Source organism: Phaseolus vulgaris, chromosome 7 (assembly GCF_051622355.1).
Source record: "Phaseolus vulgaris cultivar YP4 chromosome 7, ASM5162235v1, whole genome shotgun sequence".
Classification (NCBI taxonomy): Eukaryota; Viridiplantae; Streptophyta; class Magnoliopsida; order Fabales; family Fabaceae; genus Phaseolus; species Phaseolus vulgaris.
The window spans coordinates 1,825,667-1,852,951 of record NC_143504.1 but is presented as its reverse complement, the minus strand read 5'-3'; the positions used below and the strand labels follow the sequence as shown (position 1 = coordinate 1,852,951).

General features: G+C 30.7%; 3 protein-coding genes across 6 annotated transcripts; all 3 read right to left on the bottom strand.

Moving 5' to 3' along the window:
- Positions 1–1,199: 1,199 nt before the first annotated feature.
- LOC137830702 (protein indeterminate-domain 4, chloroplastic) lies at positions 1,200–9,562 on the bottom strand. Of its 4 annotated transcripts, none has more exons than XM_090304822.1 (5): positions 9,202–9,562; positions 8,050–8,297; positions 7,228–7,624; positions 3,871–5,036; positions 1,200–1,534 (listed from the first exon to the last, which is right to left on the bottom strand). In XM_090304822.1, the coding sequence occupies exons 2-4, from the start codon at positions 8,201–8,203 to the stop codon at positions 3,902–3,904; spliced, it is 1,686 nt and encodes a 561-aa protein (XP_090160948.1). In that variant the 5' UTR covers positions 8,204–8,297; positions 9,202–9,562; the 3' UTR covers positions 1,200–1,534; positions 3,871–3,901. The 4 variants fall into 4 exon arrangements, with proteins under 4 accessions (XP_090160948.1, XP_068494278.2, XP_068494280.2 ...); XM_068638177.2 differs by having other exon boundaries at positions 8,430–9,250; XM_068638179.2 differs by lacking the exon at positions 9,202–9,562 and adding an exon at positions 8,712–8,877.
- Positions 9,563–18,348: 8,786 nt separating this feature from the next.
- Positions 18,349–20,217, bottom strand: LOC137830701 (soyasapogenol B glucuronide galactosyltransferase). The gene is made up of 2 exons (XM_068638176.2): positions 19,608–20,217; positions 18,349–19,514 (listed from the first exon to the last, which is right to left on the bottom strand). Exons 1-2 carry the CDS (start codon positions 20,112–20,114, stop codon positions 18,537–18,539), a joined length of 1,485 nt encoding a protein of 494 aa, XP_068494277.2. The 5' UTR covers positions 20,115–20,217; the 3' UTR covers positions 18,349–18,536.
- Positions 20,218–24,491: 4,274 nt separating this feature from the next.
- Positions 24,492–27,206, bottom strand: LOC137830700 (soyasapogenol B glucuronide galactosyltransferase). Its single transcript, XM_090304255.1, has 2 exons — positions 26,674–27,206; positions 24,492–25,601 (listed from the first exon to the last, which is right to left on the bottom strand). The coding sequence occupies exons 1-2, from the start codon at positions 27,189–27,191 to the stop codon at positions 24,728–24,730; spliced, it is 1,392 nt and encodes a 463-aa protein (XP_090160381.1). The 5' UTR covers positions 27,192–27,206; the 3' UTR covers positions 24,492–24,727.
- Positions 27,207–27,285: the final 79 nt, after the last annotated feature.

The following is a 27,285-nucleotide window of genomic DNA, read 5'->3' as shown; positions in this document are numbered from 1 at the left end:
TAAATTATAAACCCTTTTATAGACTACAATAATTATTAGTTTTTAAATTATTTTTTATGATTGATAAATAGTTTCTAAATTTGTATCTAGATTTTAAATTTGGTAGCAAAATCATTGATAGCTAATTAGATACCAATTTAGAAACTATTTATCAATAATAAAAACTAATTTAAAAACTAATAATTTTTTTAGTCTCTAAAATGGTTTCTAATTTAGTCATTATAACAACTAATTATTTTTATAGTCTCTAAAATTAGTTTCTATTTAATAATTTTTTATAGTATTTTTTTATTAATAAAAAAATAAGAATTATTTAATGAATAATCAAACTCTTATTTTTTTATCAATAAAAAATAAATAAAATAAAATAAAACACTTCAGGATGTCCCAACCCTTATACAAAATTTCAAACAAAGTTTTCTATGATGAAACTCTTATACACACTATCAACTATCAGAAATAAACATGACACATTCAAAACATTCAAACTCAAAAAAAAAATTAACACTTAACAACAATTCAAGAACACCAGTCTCCAAATCAGAAAATTCAAAATAAACTCCAAAACAAAAACTACTTTCACAGGAAAATTAAATTATTTTTTATGATTGATAAATAGTTTCTAAATTGGTATCTAGATTTTAAATTTAGTAGCAAAATCTTTGGTAGCTAATTAGATACTAATTTAGAAACTATTTATCAATAATAGAAACTAATTTATAAAATAATAATTTTTTTCGTCTCTAAAATGGTTTATAATTTAATCATTATAACAACTAATTATTTTTATAGTCTCTAAAATTAATTTTTATTTAATAATTTTTTATAGTATTTTTTATCAATAAAAATAAATAAATAAATAAGAATTATTTAATGAAGGATGAAACTCTTATACACACTACCACAAGAAATAAACATAACACTTTAAAAAAAATTTAAACTCGTACAAAAATTAACACCTAACAAAAATCCAAGAACACTGTCTCCAAAACAGAAAATCCAAAATAAACTGAAAAACAAAAACTACTTTGACAGGAAAATTAATGACAGAGAGTGTCAGATGAAGCAAGAAAAAGAAAAGTGTGAAAATTACGAAGACGAACAGTTAAAGGCAGTGTAGCAGAGTTGGATAATTAACTTAATTTTAAAAAAAAAAAGATTTGCAAAGAAGCATGTGACATAAGGGGACCATCAGGATGTGAAGATGTCGAAGAACATTTAAGCAGAAAATGCCAAAGTATATATGAACAAAGTCATTCATGGCACTGAAGTTTAAACATAACTAATGTAATGCATTCTCCAATAACAAAATCTATTCAACTAAACCATGAAAATCTTCAACCTGCTTTGTTTATTATCCCAATAAACATTTAGAAAGTTGGTAGGAGTTGAAGAACCCTAATTTTGAACCCTAATTTGCTTGCGCTATTAGTGAATTGCAGAAACTTCCACATGTGCTTCCCTAATGCTGCACTTTACAAACCCTTAATTAGATCAACTCAAGACTCAAGTTTCAATGGAGCCTCTTCAAATCCTGCAAAAAAAAAGACTGTGAATTTTTTTTTTATCAATAAAGAATAAATAAAATAAAATGAGACACTTCATAGATGTTTCAACACAGAAACTTCAAAGGTATCTCAACACAAACACTTCAGGGATGTTTCAATCCTTATACAAAAAGTGGACAAGACCAACCACCAAACAAATCCTCAATTGAAAAACATAATAAACACTACAAGAAACTAAATAATTGGTAGTTAGAACTTTAGTTGCTAATTAGATACCAATTTAGAAACTATTTAACAATAATAAAAAATAATATAAACTAATTTAGAAACAAATTTTTTTTTAATTTCTAAAGTAATCTCTATTTTAGTTCCTATTGTAACTAATTATTTTGGTATCTAAAAATTGGTTTCTATTTCATGATTTTCTTGTAGTGAAACTACATCAACAGAAATCATCATCTACCTTATGAGATTTCTTACGACAAGGCTTTATTCAAAACAAAAATTAAAGTGTTGCCAAAACTGAAAAGATTCTTCTAAAACTGCTACTTAATTACTTAGCTAATTAACTAGAGTACCACCTAATTGGAGTTTCCCTATATATAGTGCGACAAATAATACACTCATTATTCTAACAACTGCATGCATAGTTAACTTCAATAACAGATGGAGAATAAATTCAAATATTATATACTTAAAAAGAGATTATGCTTTTTATACCACAGTGAAATGAATAAACACTAATACTTAAATCTTATTATAAATTTTTAAAATTGAAGTACATTATTTTTTATAAGTGATTATGTGATTTTACAAATGACTGGTTAATAACTTATTTTAAAAGGTTCTAACATCAAATACTTATAACAAATTAGTAACTGATACAAGCAATTGTATTGCAAGTCATACATGCATTGAAATATTAATTAATTCATTTATGTGTCAAATGAATATATTAATTTATCTTTAAAGGAGGCAATTAATATATATAAAGGATATATACAGAACAATAAATATAAGTTATTAAATAAAATTTTAATGGCTAAAAATTAAAGTTAAAATTAAAAACTAAGTACACATAAGTTATATTAAGTTCGTTAAAAAAAACTTATTAAGAATATGATTTTTTTAAATAGTCATGTACTTAATTAATTTTAATCTTAATCATTGTCCTTTTACAAATATAATTTTATGTTCAAGATTTATAATTCTCATATCCTAAAAAATTAAAATATTCTCTTGTATCAAAAGCAATATCCACTTTCAATGAATCACCTTACATGAACTTTAAAAAAAACCTTTTATTTTTAAAGTAATTATGAGTCTTAAGGAGAATTTAAAATGTATATAAACAAAACATAACATCAAAACAATATATTATCAGTGAACTTAAATTTTCCATCACTCCTTACACAAAAACATACAACTATATCCTGCAGCACAAATAGCCTTTCAAAATACTGTATATATATAGAGAGAGAGGTATGTGTACGTGTACATTGTTAGATATACTCATTGGTTATTTTCTTAAATATATATATATATATATATATATATATATATATAAAGTATTTGAAATTCGTCAAGATAAAACATTCTCTGCAAGACATTTAACAAAATAAGTATATCTAACAATCTACACATAAATGTATGTATAATAAAGTCTTTTAAATTCGTCCAGATAAAACATTCTCTGCGATGCATTTAAGAAAATAACCAATAAGTATATCTAACAATCTACACATATACATATATATACATACATATACCTCTCTCTCTCTCTCTCTCTCTCTCTATATATATATATATATATATATGTGGTACTATATATAGTTATATGACAGTGGGAGAAGATGTGAATAAGAGGAGGTATTGTATTGGTTAGATGAGGGGCCACCAGTTTGACACTCGTGACTCTGCCAACCCAAAATATATCAAAAAATGAAAGAAAATGAAAAGGAGAAGACAAGAGAAGAACCAAAGTACTGTACAACGTCCTTGTCCACCCCATGCAAGACAACTTGTCAGACCACACGCTCTTTTTCTCAACACACTCATTTTTTTCCCTTTTTTTCAAAAGTACCACCATCTTTCTAACCCTCATTCACCTTCACCAATTACAAATCAAATGCTTAATATATACATATTCCATCCCTTCACTTTCATCTCATTTTTATCACATCAAATGCAACCCTTAATCACCCTTACCAATCATCATCCATAAAGTGTCACTAATTAATACTATATTCATTTTCAGTTCATCACGAGATGTTATAATTGATATAACAGTTTTAACTGATCAAATATGTAATAAGTGATAAAAGAGATCATCTAATAAGCATCTAATAAGCAATAAGCGTACCTTTGTATTGTACTTTGTTGGATGATTTTCCTCACTGAAAATTCCCTCCACCACCTCCAAAAGCTTGACCTGACGGCGCAGCACTGTTATTATTATTGCTGTTACTGTTATTTCTTTGATCTGCTGCTTCCAAAGAACTCAAGTTGAAGCCATGGTGTTCTCTGTGTGGAACTCCTCCACTCCCACTCATGCCTCTAACTATCTGACCCACACCCAGAAAATCGCGGGTGAGTCTATCAGACCCTCCAATGCTGCTGCTTCCGCTCATTGCATGCACTTTTCCCTCCCTGTTGTTATGATCATATGCTTCAAACCCACCTTCGAAAATGGAAGAGTTTCCACTCACAGCGAACGAGTTCATCAAGTCTTGCAGGTTGCTGTTGCTCTGCTCGTTCACGTTCCCTCCGAACATTCCGCCGCCGTAGCCCGCAGCATTCACCCTGTGTTGCTCGGATTTTGAGCCGCTGCTGGAGGACGCGCTTCCGAAGCTTTTCAGCAGCGAAGCGGTGCTGTTGCTCGACGAGGCACCCATCTGTGCGGCTTTCTGAAGCAGTGCAGTTGCGGACATGTGAGATAGCGCGTTTGCATTGGCGTTTGCGCTCACAGCGTTGTTGCTGAAGAGAGAAGGAGCGCTTGAAGTTGTGAAGAAGTTAGTGCCCTCGTTGTTGTTGTTGCTGCTGCTGTTGTTGTTGAAGTTTTCTGAGAATGAAGCATTGGTGGTGGTTGAAAGGAAGGGAAGGTTGAAGGGTGAGTTGGTGTTGTTGGTGAGGTGATCAGAGAGTTGCATCAGTCCTTGTTGGAAGGGTTTGTTTTGGAGCAGCCCTTGTTGTTGCTGTTGTTGGTCGGGGTGGTAGTTTTGGTTAGGTTCGATGAAGAAGGGTTGTTGTTGTTGTTGGGAGGGTCTGAAGGGAGAACCTAGGAGGTGGTCGAATTGGCCGGTTCTTGCGGCGGCGGCGCCGCCTAGGCGGAGGAGTTCTGTCGGTTGGGTGGTGGGGTCTTGGATGTTAGAGATGTGAGAAGCGACCTGAGAAAGGTTAAGAGGGATGGTGTTGGCGGCGGTTCCGAAGAGGTGGGTGCCAATGGCGGCGCCAAGGTTTGGCGGCTGTCTTGCACTCTCTTGAGCAAGTGCATCGCAGAACGCCCTGTGGGTGATGAAGCTGTCTCTCCTGCATTCATGCCATGGGATTCAAACAAAATATTCATATATAAAACAAGCTTCTTAATTTTTATATCATTAATAATTTTAAAACATAATTATATAAAAAAAAATTATTAACATTTTGTTAATAATGTAATAATAATTACATACGACCATGAACTCTTACAATAATTGTTTTAAATATATTTAGAATAATTTTTAATTACTTAACAAATGTTCAAGTTAATCTAAATTGATTTTCAATATTTTGCAGGAAGTGTCTCATTGTTACTTATCTTATAACATGATTTTTTAACTATTAGTCTTCCACATGATATATAATTAAATTTTGTTAATTTTTTTTTCTTGTGAATCGCTTATATGTTAGTTGGAGATTGATCTTAAATTACACAATATTTTTTTATTTACCAGAGAATATAAGAATGATTGAGTGAATTTGTTAAAAATAATTCAGAACAAGAAAAATTAATTTATATAGATATACCTTATAAGTTTTTTTTGCTGATGTTAAAAAGTATTTTTAGAAGAAAATTAATATACATACATACATAGAGAGATAGAGAGTTCATAATGATTTTTAACCTTGATTTAAAACTTTTTAAAAATGACATGAAATAGTTCACTTGAGAAATAATATAAAAAGTATATAATTTAAACTTGTTACGTATCTTAAAGTAAGAATAGATTACTAGAATTAGGACATGGCTTTTCCAAGTAAAAGACAATGAAAATCTTAATCAGAATCACTTAAAAAATGTTAGCATCCAAACATAAGAATAAAAGCCTTAATTGTGCCGAGGACAAACATTTTGCGTGTATTCATGAAACGAGTAATAAGAAAAAAATAACATGGTGACAACTCGAGAAGCAATGAGAAGATAACTGAGAATTTCCAAAAGGGTACAGAAGAAGTAGGTGGAATAACTCAAGTAGAAGATGATAAAAAAGTTTAACCAATGAATTAAGAAGTGCAGTGTGAAGGAGGTGAGTTCAGGAGTGTTGAATAAATGGAAGCAAGGAATAGTATTGAATGTTGGTGTGAGATGGAAAAAGCATGATTGTGAGATTGTGCTGAAAGTGGACTTGGTTTGACTAGAATGCTATAAAGATTGTGAACAAGTATGTGCCCACTTTGTGAGTTAATGATTAACATTTATTAGGTACTGAATATCTCTGATGTGAATTCAGCATGACCACTCACTTGCTCCCACCATGATAAAACCTCAAATCATGTGGTGGAAGGAAGAGAAAAGTAGTACCACAACTAGATACATAGAAACAGAGAGAGAGAGAGAGAGTTGGATGCTTGATTAGGCCATAACGTTATCATGAAAAGGAGAACCTGCAAGACCACAGTACTGAACGCATTCAGCCAACCCAGAAGAAAACAAAGGTTGTAACAACATATCACACAGATATTCTCTCTCTCCTCTTCATGGCTTAGCAACACGTGAATAGAAAACAAAAGAAGAAAAAGAAAAAAAATGGCGGTGTTTTCGAGGTGAAATGGGAAAGGGGTTTATGCCTTTTGATGAGAGAGAGAGAGGGCTAAAGAGGGTGCTGTTCCTCCGTGTGTTTGTTCTGAACGCCCTATAACCAAGGCAGTTTCCAGAGATTATTCACGTGGGGGGATGTTTCCATCCATTTCTCTTGGTTGGCCACCGTACCAATAGAATCGAATGATGACAAAGGAAACCATACCAGAGAGAACAAACCAAGCGAGTGGACACAATCTTAATCAATCAAATTGAAAGCAAACCATACTCACAACATAAACAAACCATCTAACCCCTTTTCTCTATTAAGAATTGGTTAAATACTAAACAAATGCTCCAATTTTTACTATATGATATTCTCTGATAAACTCAACAAAAAGTTGATTGGATAGACTCGAAAACAGTTCTCATATTATATCAAGAAATTGCACTTTTAAGTCTAATTCAATGTCATTAGTAAATGAGTTGTGTGTTTGAACACAAGAATCTAATATAACCCTTAAGGCAACCCCAAAGAAGGCAAAACAAAAACGAAAGCAAACCAGACACTGTTCTCCTTCTTCTGTTTATGGCCATTTGTGGCTGTGTTAGGCTAAATTTTGCATAATGAGTAAAAATACTTAGTAAAAGTTGAGTGTTTGGAAAAAGGGTAACAGCAATAGATAGATGTTAATAATGAGTACTATGTTTGGGGTGTTTTACCTGGAGAAGAGTGTACCACAGTCACATCGGTATTCTCTGGTGCCACAAGTCTTAGAATGGGCTTTCCAATCTGATTGAACAGCATACTTCTTAGAGCACTTGTCACACTTCCACTTCTTCTCACCATGTTTGCGAGAGTAGTGTTTCTTAATCCCTGTGAGGTCTCCAAGAGCTCTTGAAGGGTCATGGTGGACGCATGTGGGCTCAGGACACAGATAAACCTTTCTCTTTGGCTCTTTTGTAGTCTTCTGCTTAAGCTTCCAAGGCAGGTTGTGTCCTCTTCTGTGTAGCTGTAGGTTTTGCTCCCTTTGGAACCCTTTGTTACACACCTCACATATAAACCTGTTTGTTGCCATTAGGGTCTTGGGAGATAGTGCTATCACCTCCGCATCTGGATCTGTTGCCATGGAAAAATGCCAAACAACAAATTATTACAAAACTCATCAATTCACACAAGGTAAAAAAAGAAAACAAAAAGAACATACTACCAAAACCTGCAAATCAAATCGAGGAAGCTTCAAGACAAACATTTCCAAATACATTTGTTTATGAGCAAGAAACCATATATGTATAAGAATCACTTGAGTGTGATCCAATCCATATACAAACATCCAAATACATACATGCCCTTTTAATTTCAGTCCATCTTAATTACATTTGTTTATAGATTAGGGTTCCCTAGGGAATTCACACATACCAAGTGAAACAAAAGGGTACCAAAGAACATTTGTGGAATGAAAATAGATGCAATATCCATGAAAGGAAAAAAAAAATTATAGATTAGATCTTGGTATATCTGATTAAAAAATTGAAGATACTTGCATGGTGTTCCAGGCTGGTTTCTCTTTTTCTTCTGGGGTGGTGGTGCAGCTGGAGTTGTTGACGAAGATGGTGTCAAGGAATGCTGCTGCTTCATCTGGTTCTGATCGTCTTCTCTGAATCCAAAGAGTGATGCTGAGGAAGATGATGTGGCCATGTCTTGCAGCAAGCCCTATATATAATAATAAGCCTCTTCTGCTTCTCCTGGGAGTATCCTTTTCTCCTTGAACCCCACAACTGAAATCAGAATTCTGGAAAACCCACATGCAATTTGAGTCCTCCTCAATTCACAACCCCAAAATCTCAAAAACAAAACTCTTAAGCAATTAATAGAATTCTAGCAAAGGAAAAACACAGAGAGAGATATAAAAGGGTTGGGATACCTCTATTTATTCATTTGTGTTTGCTAATAAGAAAAACATAGAGGGAGATAGAAGGGAGAAAGAGAGATTGAAGAGGGAGAAATTAATAGCAATAGCAATAGTAAATATTCAACCCCTCCATGGACAGTGGCTGGTGTTAATATTCTCCTGAGGTTGGCTTGTTATAAATGAGAAATTTGAGGTGGCAATGATATTACTGAGTTTCTTCACTGATTTGGTGTCATGCAGATACACCAACACATATTCACAAAACATTTTCCTTTTTTCTGTATTATTCTCTACCTTTTTTCCTCTTGAAAAGCTTTTCCAGATTTTGCTCACTTCTCCCTTGTCATAAATGAAAATTTTACACTAGCAAAAATTAATGAATGAGAGAGAGGGTAAGGCCTAGGGGTCGGTGGACCCAATCCTCAGCCACATAACGACATAGGATGTGTGAAAGCAGCATGAAACAGCTACACCACTCTCTCTCTCTTTCTATCTCATATTTCGTATCTTCTCACTCACTCCCAGACAAACTTTCACTCATCACACAGCCCCACTGGGCCTCACAGAAATTTCAAAAGGAAAAAAAAAAGAGGACAATGAATGAAACCCTTAAACCGTAAAACCAATGGTAAAAGAAATGGCAATTAAACTAAGCAGGAGAAATGGTTATTAACACTTAATTGGTAAAATGGTATGAAGGAATATATAGGGATGTTTTGTTTTTCTTGGTTTTGTGTGCAAATATTATTATTGGTTTTGGTTTGTAAAGTGGAAAACAAAGCACCTGATGGTTGATTGGGTGAGGGGTGAATGATACTGTTTGTCTGAAATTCAGCGGAGGCAGAGTGTACTGTACTGTTACCGTTTAGGGTCACTGACATGGAAAGGGCAAAAAAGGATTCTGAAACTCTATGTGCTGTGTTTGGCTGACTTGGGTTGAGGTCCTTCTTCCCTTCTGTTGTTGCATGCAATGTATGCAGTGCCTGCCTGGTCCTTCCCAAGGGTCACATCAATGGAGGGTCACAACCAAGGCTACTTTCGTTATTTTCGAACAAAAAGTGCCACAAATCACCATCATAACACCCAAGAAAGGACCTAATCCAACCACTATGGATAAACAAATCACCAAGCAATTTTTTAGAATCAAACTCACTCAAGAGGTTGCTAACATATATATATCACAGCTTAATCCTCACTCACCACTGCTAACTCAGTGAACACCATACAGCAAGATATGAACACTGATACAATACAGATATGAATACAAATATATGTATAATTTTTAAAATATAAAACACTGATACAATACAGATATGAATACAAATATATGTATAATTTTTAAAATATAAAACACTGAAACGAACACAAATTTATATATTATATAATTATAAATTATATAAATTAATAATAAAGATTATGTACACAAGTATGTTTTTAATTTTTTTTTTTTTTTAAAAATGTTTTTCATAGCTGGTTTAAAATGATTGTTTTTATTCTTATAATTATAATAAAAATTTATACAATAAATTTAAATTTTTAGAAAATTAATGTATTTTTAAAAAAAATTATGTTAAAATTATAAAAAATCCAACAAATATTTTTTGAATTGGATATTTTATCGATATGTGTCGGTGTCGTAGCTTTGACATTTAAAAAGAGTGTAAAAGGGTCATACCTGTGAACTGCATCAAACCATCTAATTTTTCTTAGATGTTACCATGGAATAGAATAAACTGAAATGTGTGCTTTTGGGGAATTATGAGGTCTTTTGACAGAGATAGTTATTAATATTATTATCAACTTTTTAATATTAGTAATCACTTTCTTCAATACACTGTTTATTCCCTCTCTCTTTGCTTTGCTGTCTTTTCTCTTGAATTTATTATTTTATTAATTAACATTTAAGTTTCAATAATTAAACAAACCATAGTTTCATAGGGCGTTATCTTTCTTTCAAAAAAGATGACAGCTTAACTGTAGAAGAATTAAGATTTTTGACACTGATATTAATGAGAGATAAAGTCAAACTTTAGAGTCATTAATAGGTCTTGTTTACATCAGTGATTGCTACAGCTTCAACCATGTTCACCCCAAGAGTTAAAATAATTTACAAAATTATTTCATATAGCTTTTTAATTTCTATTTTTGATTTTACTGATAAAAAATATATTTTTTAATTTATGTATGAAATAATTTTAAATTATAAGATATTTTTTCTAGAAGTGCTAATAAAAAAAATCTGTCAAAATATTCCTAATCATATATCTCTCATGAAATTTACATATTTATTTACATATTTTGAAAAAAAACTTGGACAAGTTTCTAAATAATACTATTAATATGCATTTCTATATTTTTTTAAAAATTTTACTATCATGCAAATTACAAAATAGTAATTCATAACAAAATTAATATGTGAGAGTAAAATTTTCTACAATCATATATTTTTTTTTTATGAAAACATTCCTTAAGTAGTCAAACTAACGAGAGAGTTAAGAACCCTAATTTCTAGATTTATAATCCATATGGAAGTTGGTGAAGTTGAGTTTATTAATCTTAACACCAATAAAGAGTGTTTTTATTTTGATTTTGATTTGATTAGTAGGTTGAAGAACGTGAAGGGACCCAAAAACAAAAAAATAATGAAAAGTTTGATGCAATGAAGTCCCAATCATCGTTTTCTTTGTTGGTTTGTAGTTTGTTGGCATTCTTTTGGACAAAGATCCAAAGCAGAAGAAACCAATAGGAAAATCATAAAGAATTATAGTGTGTAATATAAAATGATAAGAGCCTGCATCCATAACAGTACTACTCTCTCTGCTTAATCTTTAAAAGTCTTTAAAATATTCAACCAAAGAATAAAAAACAGTCAAATAAGATAAACCAGTGTTAGTTTTCAAAACCAACATTGAAAAATACCCTCTCAGATTATAAATATATATATATATATATATATATATTCTGATTCAAACATTCAAAGATTCAAACAAGAAAGTTTATTATTCGAGTCCTGGTCCTGGGTCTGCAACACAGATAATAATAGAAAGCAAAACTAACAGTTACAAAAACACTGAAGAGAAAGACACTTCGCCAAAGTGTGTGAAACCGAAACCTAATTTTCAATGAAAAGAACAACATTTGAAGACAAGGACTAAGGTGAGACTCTTTTAGACTTTTAATGACAACTCGTGTGTGTATATATATATATATATATAAATAGATAGATATAATTCATGGTTCTACACACGAATACAAAGTCTGGTTTGATCAGAAGGACACGCACGCTCCAATATGATTTTCGAATTCGAACGGCGGCGGCATTTTGTTTTGAGGAAACTAGCTTGGCTTGTCTTTTCTCACAGTTTCTTTCATGTGCTCTTACTAACTACAATCCAAAGTGGTTCCTCAGTACACAGCCATGTAGCGAAAAAGGTCAAATGTTGTTTTGTTATTCTGAGTCAAAGTGTTGTTCTAGCATCAATGGGGGATCATGCTTGCTTTTGACACCTTGCTAGAGTCTCCTTCAGATCAATATATGCAGAGGTCCTAGCTATAGGACCCAATCTATCTGTTTTATGTTATAATATAAACTCAATAAATCTAAATATATATATATATATATATATATAAAATGGACCCAGTTCATGTTGTTTGGTAATAGGTTCTGCTTATATAGACTCAGTGTCAATAGGGTTGTTCTTGTTGAAAACTCATTCAATTACATACACACAATATCATGAAAAAATTGTAAATAAATAATATGAAATTGGACTGAAAATCTCAAATTAAATTAAAATACTATTTTTTATGACAAATTCTTCCTACACGGTATCCATTTTAACCTCCACCATATCAATTTTTTAAATTTCCAAAACTACCCTTATTCCAAATTAAATAATCCAAAATAATAATTATAATTCGGAAATAAAAAAATACATGCTGGAAAAAAAAATCTGAACTCAAAACTAAAAATACATTCTGCACAAAAAATTTCAGATTTCAAAAATATGTTCCGAAAATTGAAATCCAAAATATTTCAGATAAAAGTTTCAAAAATAATTTTTCCATTTTTGTGTAAGGTTATTTTCGTCATTTAAGAAAGATATTTTTGTCATTTTCTAGAGCTGATTGGGTGCATGCTGAAATTGATATGGTGGAGGGAGAAATTGCATTTTTTTTATAAGAGTTGTATACATGTATCAGCCCACTCCTTTAACTCCATAATTCACCCTCAGGCCCATAACATAAATAGCTCACTTGTATAAAATAAATAAATAACACTATACAATTATCAAATAATAAAAATCAATTTTAGAGATAAAAAATAATTAGTTGCTATATTATAAAAATATATATTATTTTAGAAACTGAATAAATTATTGGTGTCTAAATTAATTTCTATTATTGATAAATAATTTTTAAATTAGTATCTATTAGATACCAAGATTTAGATGCCAATTTTAAAATCTAAATAATTGATAGCTGAAACTTAGTAGTTTATTAGATACAATTAAAAATTATTTATCAATAATATAAACTAATTTAGATACAAATAATTTTTTTAGTCTCTAAAATAATATTTAATTTAGTCACTATAGAAATTAATAATTTTTTGTTTCTAAATTTGGTTTTTATTTGGTTTTTTATTTGAGGGAGTTGAAAAGGATAGATTTGAAAGGAAAGTGGGGTTGTTTGAAAAAGGGAAAGAGATGTGATACATGTAATTGAATTGTAAATTTTGAAAATTTAAATTAAGATTAAAAAAATTAAATTAATAAAAAATTATTACAAAACCTTAATAAATAAATAAAATAATATTTCAAAATAAAGTATATTAAATAAATTATCAAAATTTAATTTAATTTACTTTTTATTTTTATTTTAAATTTTTTATTTATTTAACAATAAACAGATATTAATAAAACATTAAATGTATTTTTATTATGAATTTAATATTTATTATTTTAAAATGAAAGAATAGATATTATTATATTTATTTGATGTACGTTATTTCTTTGAAAGAAGAAAGTCTGACTGTGGAATTCATCTAGTTTTTCACAATTTTATACTTTGTTTTTTCAGATTTTCTTCACCTTTTTTCACTCTTTAACTTTTTATCGGTGGAAACAAACACATTTTACCTATATTTTCATTTTGAGGGTAGAGGATATTTACTGTTTACAGCTAATACTTTCTCTTCCTCTTCCTTGCAACACCCGGGATCCAAAGAACTGATATCCTCTCACTTCTTTCTTTGTGAACATTACATCCATAAAAACAAACTAAGCCTTAATGATTTTTAGTAGTGTAAACCTTAAAAATTAAATGTTTATTTAATTTTAAAGAATTAATGACGTGTATTATTTATAATTGACTTCTCTTTAAATGTTTGATTTACATTTTATCACTTAAATATATTGCGCGATACAAAACTTTTGATTTCATGACTAAATCTATTAAGTCTTTCATGAGTTTCTATATTTGTATTACTAAGTGAACATGAGGCTTTTGCTTCTTCTTTTTTATATATTTGTATTTCTATTTATAGTTCCTATAATAGTGAAATAATAACAACATTTTTTTTTAATTTGTAATTCTGTTCATATCTCCTAGTGAAATGACAAAAGTGAAATTTTAAATATTTTTCATGTTTTGCAAATTACTATCTATAATGTTTTTGAATTATACATTCTAGAATCATTTAAAAATATATATTTTATGTGTAATTTGAAATTGATTTTTAAAATTACAATTAACTCAAATGTTCGCACCACAAAATACTTTTATAGCCTAGAGATGATAAAATGTCAACATGGGGCAAATTCTAGATAATTTGTTCATGGTTTGTATGCTAAAGGAACCATTTATCTTTGGTCTAATCCAGTGGTTAATAAATTTTATTAAGATTATATACTTTTGGGACGAGTTTTTTTATTATTGAAAATTATTGTTTGATTATGTACTTATAATCAGAAAATAATTTTTTTTTCTCACAATAACTTGGAGTATATAATTAGTTTTTTTTTACAGTCTGAATAGTACTTTTTGAAAAATTGAAAGATTTTAAAATGTTATTTTGTGATTTCATAATAAGGAGAGAGTGTAATGTGGAGGTATATATATAAGTAAAAACTGTGACCACCACTAGACTAGGGTAGTAAAATGCACAAATTAATGATTGAATAAGATTAAACTAAATTTTGATTTAATCTAAATTGTTTAAACTTTTTGAGTAATTTAAAGTATTAAGAATCAACATCTTATTTTGGAATATCTTTTTTAATATTATAAATAATTTAATTCAGTTTTTTTTATGTAATAACAGGATTTTTAAAATAGTTTTTTGAGAGCATATAAAATATATTTGGGACAAACTTTCTAAAATATATAAGATGTTTCCTATAATAAGTTTTTTTAAAATAAGCTTTTCGGAACATATGGCAAAGTATATATAATATTTTTTTTTAAAAATAACTTTTTAAAACATATCTCTCTCTCCTCTTCCTTCCAAAGAGTGCACGAATGAAAAATGGAGGTGCAGCGATGAAGGGTATATTAGTTTTTTTCAATTCTTTGTATAGGTGCAGTTAGTAAGACTGTTTCTTCCTACACATCCATATCTTCTTCCGCCACCTCCATACAAAACATGAAAATACATTTTTATTCTTTTTATGTCACCCCCATATAGTAGTTTTTGGATTATGTAATCCAGAAACTCATTTGAAAAAAGACTTCTGGATTACATAATCCGAAAGCTAAATAAGACTTCCAGATTATGTAATTCGAAAATTAATCATGCATATGAAAAAAGACTTCTTGATTATGTAATCTGGAAACTAATTACAAATTTGAAAACTGACTTCCGGTAATTCGAAATAGTATAGAAGGACATTTTTGGAAATTTAAAAATATATGGAGGTGAGAGAATAAGGTATGGAGGTGCAGGAAGAAACAGTCAGTTAGTAATTGTGTAGTCAGGAAACTGAAGCCCAAAAGCAATATCTTCTGGATCAAGGACCAAACAACTTTGGCAAATTATCTCTGCACCATATCAATTCCAACTGCACTCAATCTGTTAATGAAATGACGATAATGCCCCTCTGAAATTATGAAAATAACTTTAAATTAAAGGAGTGTGTGGATAAAATACTTCCAAAATTCTTTTATGAAAATATTCTGAATTTGAATTTCCATAATATTTTTTTTCAATGTCATAAAAAAAAACATTTTTGAATTTTGGAAATTGCAATACATTTTTAGATTGTGTTCTGAATTTTTTTCCCACAATACGTTATTAAATTTGGATTTTCATAACATATTTTTAAATTCTAGATTTTTTTTTCAAAAGCCATTTTTCACATTTTGTGCTGTGGATTTTCTTTTTCAGAATGTATTTTTTCATTTCAAATCTTCTTTTCCATAACGAAATTTTGACTTTTAAATTATATTTTTTTAAATTCAATTTTTAAATCTGAAAAAGAATATAATTTAAAATAAAATAAAAAAATTATAAGATGCAAGTTAAGATTCATATGGTGCAAGAACCACTTGCCAACAACTTTTGTCAAGATACTGTTTCTTCCTGCACCTCCGTATCTTCTTTTGCTATCTTCACACACAACATGAAAATACATTTTTATCCTTCTTATGTCACCTCCATAAAGTAGTTTATGGATTATGTAATCCAAAAACTCATTTGAAAAAAGACTTTCAGATTACATAATCCGGAAGCTAAATAAGACTTCCGGATCATGTAATCCATAAATTAATCATGCATATGAAAAAAAACTTCTGGATTATGTAATCCGGAAGCTAATTACAAATTTAAAAAATGACTTCCGAATTACATAATCTAGAATATTATGGAGGGGCATTTTTGGAAATTTAGAAATATATGGAGGTGAGAGAAAAAGGTATGGAGGTGCAGGAAGAAACAATCTTGTCAAGAACATGTAGACTTCTAAAGCCCAACCTGTTAGTGCCTTTTTTTTTCAATGCACTCCAACATTATATGACATGTTTCTTTGTTGGCTGATTCTCCTTGTACCATATCAATTTGAACTTGCACCCAACACACTCACGTAAAATGTTTGTTTTGTCCTTAATGAATGAAAAAATTTGTCTTTCGGATATTCATATCCATAAGTCAAATCACAAAGTTTCGAATATACAAATTTGGAACTAATATGTCACTTGTGGATTTCACCATCCGAAAACTTACTAGGACAACAAAAATAACATACCTTCCGGATGTCAAGATCCGTAAGCAAACATAAATAAGTTCTTGATCTCACTCTTCTGTACCATTTACAACACACCATTTCGAATATGAAAATCCGAAACTCATAACTCACTTCTGGATATGACCATCCAAAAACTTAAATGAAATATGAAAATGACCTTTCAGATTTTGAAATCAAGAATGTATAACAATCACTTTTGGATGCCTAAGAAAAATGAAATCAAAACAATATTGAATTTTAAATTTTGCTTATGTTGCATGTCATAATGATATGGTAAATGAAGAAATTGCCTTTTTGCTGAGTAATATTGGTTGAATAATACTTCTATTTTTGCTGAAGAGTTTTCATATAACGACGATGTTTATACCAGAGAGAATCACGATAAAAGAGAAGAATAATCTGTATTATTTGATGATAAAAAATGAACTACAATCGCTCAGGTACAAAAACAAAAACTTTAATGGGTGAGAACTCTAATTTTATTCATCTAAAAACAAATGTCAACATTATTAAGAATGACGCTATTTTTTATTTTTAAAATTAAATACTAAAAAATACAAATAAACACGTCAATAATAATCAATTAACATTAGTGGAAATACACACGCTTTATTATCCATATTTTTTATTTTATGTTATATTTAATATTAAAAATTGAATAAAAAAATTATAAATATCTATTATATATTTAATAAGTTTATTAAAACTTAATCCATCAATTAATAACTTTAATAACTTCATGAAACAAATATAAATATATAAATATATGATTTCATCATCTTCTAGCAATCATCTATTTTCTTTACATAAAAGAGTCAATGAGAATAAATAAATAAACACTATTATTTTCATTTTCATCTTTATGCTTCTTCTTCTGAATTTTTTTTTATTTCTCTGATTAATAATTTTTACACTTTAGGATCCAAGAAACTTGAGAACAAAATATAAACATATAAATAAACTTAATAAAACATAGGATTTAGGGTTTTAGTATTTTACCTCATGTCATACAAATATCTGAAATACATTTATTAATAACGTACGTTTCAGTATTGAAACCGTTGGAATCGAGAAAAAATTTAACAGGAAAAATATATGATAAAAGATGGTGAGTGAAGAAAGAATATTAAAGTATTCTTTTGGTTAAAAAATTACAGCTATCCAAAGTGTTAATATATCATCAATATATAAAATATTATTAACAAGGATTTTTTATCATTGTAAAATCCTATAAAAGTTTATAAGTCTTACAAGAATTTAATAATACTTAAAATTACACAGTCAATTTTATATGTAAAATATTTAAAAAAACTTACATTGGAGAGTGTCAACAAATTGTACTCAACAAGACCACAGTCATCAATGTTGTTAGGCTAGTCTCTTGTTCATTTCTTTAAATGCCTCACAATAATGTTAAACTAAACATAGAATTGGTGAAAAAATTGCTGAAAAGTGAAAAAAACTGATATATTAACAATCTGTTGTATTATATAATTTCTAATTAATTATTTAAAAAAAATATTTTTGTCATGCGAAACTGTCAATATATCATTTTTCAAAATAAAAATTAAGCATAGTTTTATTATTATTATCTGAATAATGATACATTAATCTATAATTTTTATACAATCATACTACACTTCGCAATACTATTATTTTAATATTCTTTTACATCATTTAATTCTAAATTTATTTTTATTATATATATTTATTTATAAACTTATCAAATTTTATTATTAAGAAAAAGTATATTTTCCTTTTTTTCTCTCTTCCTGATCATAGCTGGTAGAAGCATGCATGATACATTCAAAATATAAAAAAAAAGTTGAACTGTGAAGATCTAACATCTTCCACAGGGCTTATGAAGGGTATCTCCTCAATTACTGTTGCTATTATCCTTTTGAAGTTTGAGTGACTTGAGCTCCTGAATAAGCTCTTGCAAATTGTTGTGAGAAGTGCCATCACTCTGAATTGCTTTCTTTGCCTCATCACTCAGCACTTTCACTCTCCTTCTCATTTCCACACACTCTTCACCTCCACCCATTGACAAACCAATAGCCTTTCCTATGGCCTCCCTCTTCACTGTCTCACTCCCAAAATCATTCAAATTTCGCCATTCTTTTGCTCCAACCGAAACTCCAATCTTCAACACATCCACCACCAACTTCTCGTTGAAAAACTGCTCCGAAAACAGAGGCCAAGCCACCATTGGCAACCCTGCAATCACACTTTCAAACACAGTGTTCATCCCACAGTGAGTCACCACAGCCCCAGTGGCAGGGTGGTCCAGTATAACAAGTTGTGGTGCCCAACCCCATATCAGATACCCCTTGTTGCTTCCTTGCACCCTCTTTTCAAATTCCTCCAGAAAATCCCCATCATCGTTTTTTCTCACCACCCATATGAAGTCATGCCCTGAATCTTCAAGTGCGTGGGCTATTTCAACAAGCTGCGTGGTGGGAAACTTGTTCATGCTCCCAAAGCTCACATACAGAACAGAGTTCTCTTTCTTGGAATCGAGCCATCGAATCAACTCTTCATCTGTTCCTTTTCCTTCTTTGGCTTGTCCTCTACCAGCCTTATCCGACTCATCTTGGTTCACCCACAACGAAACTGGTCCTATACTCCAACTCTTGGTACCCATCACTCTCTTGTAATGCTCCTCGTAAGCTCCCTCGAACTCATAAAAGCTCTTGAACACTGATCCGTAGCTCTTTTTCTCTGATTCTTTCATCATCTTCTTTAGATAGGTATAGGGTTTTGGTGCCCTGAGCCAATCCGGTAACTGCAACCGTGTCATCTCCAACTTGTGGGGCAACCCAGGAAGCTCAAAACTCTCACCATCCGAATCAACCTATGCATGGGATCAAATAAAACATGAGATTACTTTAAAAAGATTCCATTTTCCCTATACATATTTAAGAATGGTGGTTTGATAGGAATCTACCTTGTCGTGAGGCGCAAACTCTTCAACGCAGTTCATTGCACAGTGAGAAAAGTAACTGGCGCCGACATAAACGAGCCTTGGAATTCCAAGTTCAGCGGCAGCATCAGCACTCCAAGGGTAGAACATGTCGGTGACAATGAAATCAGGCTGCATGAGACGGAAGAGATGCTGGTATTGGCCCTGGAGAACTGACAGTGCCTCGCCGATTTTCATCGTCAGTGGAGGAGGAGTGTCGGCGTTGATAGTTTCAACACCTTCTGGCAAACCAGGGACTTGCGGGAACTTCACCACGTGGGTTCGAATGGAGCGTCCACGGCCAGAATCACGGTCGACGGAGCTCTGGAAAACGGCGGCGTTTGCTGGTGTGGTGATGATGGTGACATCCACGCCGTGCATGGCGAAGAGCCTCGCCATGTCCACCACCGGAATAAGGTGACTGGTTGCGATGAAGGGAAGAAAAATAGCCTTTAGCTTTTCAGCTTCATCTTTGATCTCATAGGACCCCATGATTATTGATCTGCAATGGAGAATGATCCACTTCTGTGTTTCTTTTCTATATATACATCGTTTTTTATTCTTCTACTTTCTCTCCAATATCATACAGAAAATTAATGTTATAATTAAGACTCGTAGTTATATATGGTGCGCGTGCAGCACGTGTTGATCTACTATTTCTTTCTTGTTAAACTATGATTATATACATAATTTTATAATGAATTAGTCAAGATTTAATTTTGACCCCTTAACATATTTGAAATACAAACGCAAAGTGGTATGCAAAAATTAAGTTATATTTTTGTTTCACCTTGTAGTATATAATACAATAGCATTAGTATAACTGAAAAAGAAATATTCAAATTATTGAGGTCTAACTTACAAATTTTCATTCTTTTTAGGGTTTAAGGTTTATATAAGAAAGACTCAAAAGTTTTTTTTATCTCTTGACTTGTTATAGTAGATTAAAAAAAGGGAAACAATTAATTAAACAAGAGGGTTGGGCTGAAACATTAATTAACGCAACTCATGGAACGCAAGGGATTATTTTAAAAATCTGTTTAAGGAAATGATGATGGAGAATAGTGTTTTTTAAAGTCAGTACGTATGCTTTTAAAATTGATACATCATGATCTATGAAATTCTAAAATATTATATAGATAGATCAGCTGAATTCAGATATAATTAGTGATACTTTATGTTATATATTTGAGACTAGAATAAAATAAGAGTAGGAAAATGCAAGCAAAATATATTATGTGATAGAAAAAAGGTAATAGTAGAAAAATAAAGTAAAATATTGTCTATGATAGAAAGAAAGATGATAGTAGGAAAATACAAGTGAAATGTATTCTATGATAGAAAGAAAGATAGTGGTAGTAGTATATATATGTATATATATAACTAATTTTTCTAAGTAAATAGTATTAAGAATTATTATGTGTGCTGATTCGTGTTGTATTTGCTTAATTTATTTATTTAGATGAATTTGATAAATAATCAGATAATATTGTTTCACGACATATTGTAATTAAATATGGATAAAAATATTATTATAATATTTTAATTTTTAATAAATTTTAAAATTTAATCTACTAATAAATTGATCAATAAAATATTTTATAAATATAAACAATTTTTTAAAATAACATGATTATTATCTAATTTAAAAAATAATATATATATATATATTATACTGTATTTAATTTTATTATAAAAAAACTAAAGTTTGACTATTGGATTTGATGAGTATTGAAACTTAAACAATTTATGTATTTCACATAAAAGTATAATATTAAATATTAAAAATTATTTTAAAAAGTTTGTGAATGTATTATGAATTAGGAATTAAAATGAGTTTCTACATGCGCTTGGTGTCCTTCTCTTAGACTCCATACTTCAAGGGCTTCTTCTTCCTGCAACTCCACGTTTTTCTTCCTGCACTCTCACAATTTTAAATATTTCAACATTAATCTTGACCTATAATTTCAAAAGGGGCTACTGGATATTGGGATTCGGTAATATATTCCGGATTCATAAATCCAAAATTGATTAAATTGTGTTTTCCGGATGAGGGGGTGTTCTGGAAGATAAAAGGTCATAAATTGTTGTTTTTTGGAGTGTTGAATCCGGAAGCCTAAATTGCATTACAGATTGGTGGATCCGGAATTGTTTTTTTGTGTTATGGATTCCTGAATCTGGAATGCATCACTTGCATTATGGATTTATGAATCTGGAATTGTTTTTTTTTTGTGTTATAGATTCCTAAATCTGGAATGGTCTTTTTGAATTATGGATTGTTGGATCCAGAATAATGTTTTTGACTTATGGATTCGAAATGCAATGATTTTGTTTTATTTATTTTTTATTTGTAGAAACATGAACAATATTGATGAATTTGAACAAAAATTATATGATGGGGTTGATTTGTGGGATGATGATGATATTGAGAAGTCATTATCCATGTTCTTCATGTTTTTCATCTTCATTAACATGTCTTCTTCTAACAGAGGTTGTGGGACGTAGACGATCACCTTGTGAACCTCCTCCCCCTAGTGAGATTGAAGGAGAATGATTTGGAGGTGTCGCACTGCTGCTAGGACATGAAAGCGTGCTACTGCTGGAATATGAAAGACACGGCTGCACAAGAGAGCATCCTTGCCTGTACCTCTTTAGGGTTTTTTTGATTAAAGATATTTCTGGAATTTTAAAAACTAATAAGGGTGATTTAGTCTTTTCATAATAGTGTGAGAGTGCAGGAAGAAAAATGTGGGGATGCAGGAAGAAACTGCCTACTTCAAGTCAAATTACTCTTTGATATTTTTTATTCAATATTTTTTCTTTAATTTCAAAATATGGAATTCAAAAACTTATGAGATTATTCCTCCACTTCCATGACTTTCTCTTTGCACTCCATAGTTCAACTCAAATTACTCTTGGTATTTTTTATTAAATATTTTTTCTTTAATTTTGAAATATGGAATTCAAAAACTTAACAGATTACACAATTTGGCAAAAGAATCTCATACATAAAAACTAATTTTAATTTTTTAAAATATAAAAAAATTATTTTTCCTATACAGTAATTTTTTATTAACTTATTTCATTGAATTCATACTTATTATATGTTTTCTTTTTCTCTTATATTTGCACAAAAGAGATTAGGAGTATTAGAAACATGTTTTGGAGAAGTGCTTCCACATTAGCATGGAATGAATGTCCCTTCTCATTCTGCACTACATTGATTTCATTTTGAAGAATAAAAGATCATGTCCTCCTTAAGTAAAAATTAGATTTAACAATTTGTATATATCTTTTTTTATTTATACTTTTCAGATTATATAATTCAAATAAATACTTTTTAAATTATATAATCATTTTTTTTCTTTGTAAAAGTACAATCTAAAATCTAAAATACAAAATGCAGAAGATATTTTAGAATTTATAAATACTTTCCGAATTTTGTAATCCAAAATTATTTTTGTGTTTATAATTTAAAATGTATTTTTTAAATAAATTTATTTTAGATTATAAAATTTATATTTTTTAAATTTTATACTTAAGAATTTTTCTATATCATACTTATTTTAAAATGAAAAATATCAATATAATAAAAGTTATTTTTAGTATTTTAAGAAGTATTGAATATTGAGAGGGAAGTATGGAAGTGAAAGAAGAAATAGCCTTTTTGAAAGGTAAGTTGTGCATTGGTTTCACTGGAACCAAATAGATTCATCTTATGCCTAAGACTTTGTCTTAATTTCATATGTGCATAACCCTTCCACATGGGAAATTTGATTATAAAGATATCACACCAGTCTACAAAATCTAAAAAAGAGAGTATATAACAATAGTTTCAAAATCATAGCTGTACAAACATCATTAAAAAAGTCTAAAAGATTAAAAACAATTTTAAACATGAATGTGATATGTTAGCTTCAGATACACGGTGAAGTGTTTAATTCAAAAAATATTTGTTAAATTTATGATAATTCTAACACGGTTTTAACATAATTTAAAAAAGAAAATATATTAATTTTTTAAAAACTTAAATCATTTTAAACAATCATAAAAAATATGTTTTTTTCCATAAAAATATGAAATATACTTATATATAAATCGTTATTATCAATTTATATAATTTATAATTATATAATATATTGTATCCGTATTCTACATTTTAAAAATTATATATAAATTATATATCTTTGAATCCATTTCGTCTGAAACTCTAATAGAGCATAATAGAATGAATGTGGATACAATGAATATTGTTGGTTACCCATCTGGTTCATCCTTATATAGCTAATCCAATATAAAGTGTTCTATAACTTACCCAATATAAAGTGATAAAATAGGGTAATGGTCAGTATCAATAATAATGCAATACAATAATGGTTTGTGAATAGTTTACAAACATATAATAAATCTAAAGGTCATCTAAAAAAAATAAATGAATAAAGTTTTATGACACCATCTCTCATACCTTGACACTACATACATAAAACAATACTCTTAACACATACAAATAAAATAATATTTTTACTATTTTAATTTTAATTTTAAATTTTAAATATTATAATATTACTATAAATGGTTGTTAAATAGTGATATAACTTTTTGCAATAATAATCATTCAATGGTTGTTTCCTAAAATAAAATATATAAAAAAATAAAAGGAAGTTGGCCTTTCCATGCCCAACTTTCTTAAAATATTAAAACCAATCGTGCTCACTTAAAAAATGTTTTAAGAGCTCAATTTTAATAAAAACTGAAAAAAAAAGTGTTTATGGAATGCAAATTTAACACAATAAAAATAATTAAACATAGGATCACAAGAACAAGTTCTTCATGCTTACAAACATAACTTCTGTCTAGTAACCAGCAACAACCAAACCAAACACCGAAGCTTATTTATTGGTAATACAAATTATTTGAATATTGAAGCTGATATATTAATACTCTCAATATTAAAAACATAAACTTCATATTTTAATAAATTAATATTTTATTTATTTTTTAATTAAAAATATTATTATATTATTATAAAAGGTATGTTTTTCATTCTTCATGGTCTTGAGTGTTCAAAGGAGGATCATAGCTTCATCAAGAAACCAGAATTCTCGCTAAGCCACGGGCTCCTCAACTTTTGGGTTCAGCTTTTGAAGTTTGAATGTCTTCATCTCTTGAATAACATCTTTCAAACTGTTGTAAGAAGAGCCACCGATCTGGATTGCTTTCTTCGCCTCCTCGCTAAGCGCTTTCATTCTCCTTCTCGCTTCTTCACACTCTTCTCCTCCACCCATCAACAAAGCAATCGCCTTTGCTATCTTCTCCCTCCCAACAATCTCATTCCCAAAATCACCCCAAGTTTTCCACTCTTTTGCTCCAACTTCCACTGCGACTTTCAGCACATCCACCAGCAACCTTTCATTGAAGAACTGTTCTGCATACAGAGGCCACGTCACCATCGGCAACCCCGCATCCACCGTCTCGATAACCGTGTTCATGCCACAATGAGTCACCACTCCTCCGACAGCAGGGTGCTCCAGAATGAGAAGCTGTGGACCCCACCCCCATATCAGATAACCCTTCTTGCTCGCTTCCACCCTCTTCTCGAACTCCTCCACAAGAGCCCTACTTTGACCCTCGTCAACTTTCCCCACCACCCAGATGAAATCATGGCCGCAATCTTCAAGCCCGTGAGCTATTTCTGCAATCTGCGTGCCAGAGAAGTTGTTCTTCATGCTCCCAAAACACACGTAAACCACAGAGCCCTTTTGCTTTGAATCAAGCCATGAAAGCCAACCTTCTTCCACCTCTTTGCCATGCCCCCTTGCACTCTTATCCAAAGCATCTTGGTTCACCCAGGAAGAAATGGGTCCCACGTTCCAACTCTTGGTCCCCGTGATTTCCCTGTAGAGCTCCTCGTAAGGTCCTTCAAACGCATAAAAGCTTTTGAGCAGAGATCCGTAGCTCCTTTTCTCTGATTCCTTAACCCTATTCATTAAGGAAAAATGATAGATTGAAAACCTTAGAGTTGTATATAATTATTAATCTACATGAGGCTCGAGACTTCTATCTTAAATTGTTCGTAGGTGTCGGATACACGTATCGAAACATCGACACTCGTATCATACTCATATAGTAAAGTAGTAAAGTGTTCAGTTCAAAAAATATTTGTTAAATTTTTAATAATTTTAATACGATTAATTTAAAAAATGAGAAATACATTAATTTTTTAAAAAGTTAAATTTATTGTATAAATTTTTGATATGATTATTAAAAATAAAGAACAAATAATTTTAAAACCGTCGTGAAAAACATCTTTCTTTTGCACATAAATCTTTATTATCAATTTATATAATTATATAATATATAGATCGTTTGAGGTGTATCCGTGTCCATATCAGTATTTATGATATATCAGGATGAACTCGTCCTCCGATTCGATCAATGAAGTGTGGAGCACAATTTGGGTTGGGGTGGTGGGGGAAATCTGCTTTCACAGAAACTGTATTATTTTCAATAGGGGAGTGGCCGACGCGTCGAAAGTTTGTACCTTGATTCAAGCTAAGGTTTGGTCTTGATCTCTGCAAAATCCCGATCTACGCCGGTCCTTAGTGTTTGGAACCTTTGGAATGTATGTGACTGGTTGACTGATGTATTTTGAGTTTTTAGTATGAGTAGTGTATTTGCTTGTTGGTCTGATGGAAACTGTAGATGTTGAAATTTATATGTATAAGGGTTGATCCAACATACCTTTGTGGAGATGTCATGCCTTATATCATTGACATGGATTATGTTGTTGCTTTATTTTTTGTATTGTTGTTTATATACAAACTTTGGCTAAGAAAGATTTTTTGTACATGGGTTGGAATACTCCAAGTATTTCTATTTATATTATTCTTTATCGCTGATTAAAAAAAGAAAAAAGAAAAAAAGGTTGATCCACCCGTGAATTGATTCGTATTTATATATTTTTGTTATTGCTGTTAAAAAAAAGTATTTATGATATATAATAATATTGAAGACTGTATATGGGTATATAAAAGGTTGTGAGTATCGTTACCTTTTCATTAAGTAGGAGAAATCGGTGGGTGTCTTAAACCGTTCGGGTATCTGCGAACGTGTCATCTCCAAGTTGTAGGGCAACCCAGGAATCAGAAAGCTCTGATCTTCCGAGTCCACCTTTTTGTGAGGCTGAAACCGTTCGAGAGAGTCCATGGCACAGTGAGCGAAGTAGGTTCCACCAACGTATATGAGCCTCGGAATTCCGAACTCAGCCGCAGCATCGACACTCCAGGTGTGGAACATGTCGGAGACTATGAAATCGGGTTTGAATTGATGGAAGAGTTGTGGGAATTGAGTTTGGAGAGTGTTGGAGAATGCCTCCAAGAGTTTCATTGCTATGTCTCTTGCAATGGAAAAATTGATGGTTTCCACTCCTTCTGGCACACCCGCCACGTGCGGTAGCTTGACGGGGTGGGTTCGAATGGAGCTGCCGCGGCTGGCGTCACGGTCGATGGAGCTTTGAAAAACGGCAGCGTTTGCTGGGGTCGTGATTATGGTGACATCCACGCCATGCATATGGCGAAGATCCGAGCAATGTCTACAACGGGAACAAGATGACTCGTCGATATTATAGGCAGAAAAATTGCCTTTAGCTTTTCAGACTCACCTT